Source organism: Schistosoma mansoni, chromosome 2 (assembly GCF_000237925.1).
Source record: "Schistosoma mansoni strain Puerto Rico chromosome 2, complete genome".
NCBI lineage: Eukaryota > Metazoa > Platyhelminthes > Trematoda > Strigeidida > Schistosomatidae > Schistosoma > Schistosoma mansoni.
The window spans coordinates 31292334-31295101 of NC_031496.1; the positions used below are offsets into that span (position 1 = coordinate 31292334).

Sequence of the window (2768 nt, forward strand, 5' to 3'; positions counted from 1 at the left end):
CTTCAGCGAACAACTGCCTCACAATAGACACGGTTGAGCTCCACTGTTCACGTCTACTTACTAGAACTCCAGGAAATCTATCTTGAAGCCAGTCACAAACCCTCATTCTGATAATTAAGAGAAATGTTTGTTCGATTAGCATATATTTGATCATTTTCTCACAACTATTTGACAGATGTTTCTTTAACCAGTAAACTAGTCATATATTCATGCATCGAAATCTATTAATAAACACAGGCGAGATCGTGGATGCGCACTGCTGAGGAGTCTCATAATAGGACGAAACAGCCGTTCAGTGCTTCCAAGTTTTTCATGATAGTCTAGCTTCAATTGACTCATGATTTCAACTATGAAAATACTTAATTTCCACAAAACCCCTTCTGATAATAATAATAATAATAATCATATGATCACTAGTGACTGACTTCGAGAGGTAAATCGAAGAGTTCTACTGAGAAGCAGTGACCAGTAGAGTTCAAACTACGTCTGTTGTTGAGATATCAAATCACTGAAGACAATTGGTGAATGGTTGCTTAACTTTGTGGATTAATTAAAGTTAGAAATTAACACCGTTAGATACCGGCCAGCTCAGTAGTCAATCAGTTAAGTGCTCCGGCGCGAAGCTGGTAGGTCCTGGGTTCGAATCTCGTGGATGCGTACTGCTGAGGATTCCCATAATAGGACGAAACAACCGTCTACTACTTCCAGGTTTTCTATAGTGGTATTAACTTCAATTGACTCATGATTTCAACTATGATAACAATAATAATAATAGTACTACTAATAGTAATAATAATAATAATAGTAATATTTTTCCCCCAACTTACCAATTGGAACAAACATTGATCTTGATAAAAATGGAAATGATAAAAAAAATATAGTACGTTCAACATCAACATTATATATTTGTTGATAAAATGATTGCATACATACTGATGATATTTGAAATGTCCAATCATCTGCAGCATATGTAAATAATATAGCATATACAGGACGTGATGTAAATATTTGTTGCCATGGTATTTTTGTATAATTATGATTAAATAATAAACGATTTGATATTGTTGTTTTTAAAAAATTTAATTCACGTTTATTTAATTTTTTATCTTTATTTGGTTTTTCATCAATTAATCTCCACCAAAATATACACCATATTAAACCTAAATTAGCATATATATAAAATACAACACCCCAACCCCATTTTTTTTCAATTTCAGCACATACAGGTAAACCAATTAATGGTCCTAATGATACACCAATAACAGATAAACATACTAATGTAGAACGTTCATTAATTGGACTCCAAAAACGTAATATACCAAATACTGAAGGTATTAAACAACCTTCAGCTAATCCTTGTATTAATCTTAATAATATAATCATAATTAATTTTGCATTAATATTATTCCCAATAGTTTCAACAAGGGGTAAAAATAAATTCATACCACATGTGATAGCAACTGAACTACCTAATAAAAATGATGAATCATAATTCACTGTTAAATAACCCCCTATAGGACTTGTTATTAAATAAGCAAAGAATACAGAATTTTCTACAATATCATTTTTAATTGTTTCAGTCCATGGCATTTTACGATGTTCTGATGGTTTAAATATTAATGATGTTAATGGACGTATATTATGATAGATTCTATTTGAATTGATATGTAATTCTTCATCAATATTGATTTCTTCTTCTTGTTCTTCTTCTCCCCCCTCTTGTTGTTGTTGTTGTTGTTGTTGTTCTAGTCTTTCTTTATCTTCTTTATCTTTTTCTAATTCCATAGATCCATTCATCATGTTAGGATCTAGATGATGTAAATCTTTATGATATTTATTTGTTGTATATTTAATCCCGAATGTTATACGTGTATTAGTATTATTTAAATTAGTTATAATACCTAACATTTCTGATCTCATACCAATAACAATAGTAAGGCATGTACAACATAAAAATGCAATTAAATAACGTTTACGTCCTGGACCACAAAAGAATGTACCATTATTATTCAATGTTTTATGGTCATTTATATGATTTGTACTATATTGAAAGTTCCATTGATTTAAATGATGAATGTCATCTGGTATAGTAGTTGTTAATAATTGTCCATTTGTTTGAAAGATTTCATCAGTAAAATCATTATTAGTAGTATTATTAGTAGTATAAGTAGTATGAGTACTAGTAATAATATTTGGTATATGTTTAATATAATGTTTATCATTTGAATATGTAATCATTGGATTTTTATTGATATTCATAATTTCTGTTGATGTAAGACTTTTTAATTGTGGTAAACCAGTAATAGATGGTGGTCTTAATGAATCAGTTGATGGTTGTGATGATGAATTAGATGAGATTACATGACTAGTATAACTATGAATAGATTTTATAGAAGTAATTTCACTATTATATGAATTCATGATCTATTTTGATTAATGTCGGTAAATAGAATCAGTAATTGTTTAATTGAAAAATAGAAATTGGAATATTCAATGAATACCTTCAATAAATCGTTCACTTTGGATGTAATCTCCAAGGTGATTTTAACCATAAGTAATTGTAGAAAGATGTTTTTCTTCTTAATTGGATGATGTAATATTGCATTTAAAAATCTTTGATAGACGTATTCCTCAGTTGTTGTTGTTGTTGTTGTCGTCGAAGTCGTTGGTGGTGTTATTGTTTTCAGCAATAAACATCAATTTACTATCCTAGAATAAGAAATAAACAAGTATGGAATAACTTATCACAATTGTCGTCAGTAATTAGT

The 2768-nt window shown here is 29.5% G+C and overlaps 1 protein-coding gene across 1 annotated transcript; it reads right to left on the reverse strand.

Annotated features, from left to right (window-relative positions):
- Positions 1-207: 207 nt before the first annotated feature.
- Smp_175010 (putative solute carrier family 17, member 7 (vesicular glutamate transporter)) lies at positions 208-2421 on the reverse strand (the record flags this gene model as incomplete). The annotated part of the gene is made up of 4 exons (XM_018796366.1): positions 208-221; positions 828-1673; positions 1869-2081; positions 2280-2421. 4 exons carry the CDS (start codon positions 2419-2421, stop codon positions 208-210), a joined length of 1215 nt encoding a protein of 404 aa, XP_018650586.1.
- Between the last annotated feature and the right edge of the window lie 347 nt (positions 2422-2768).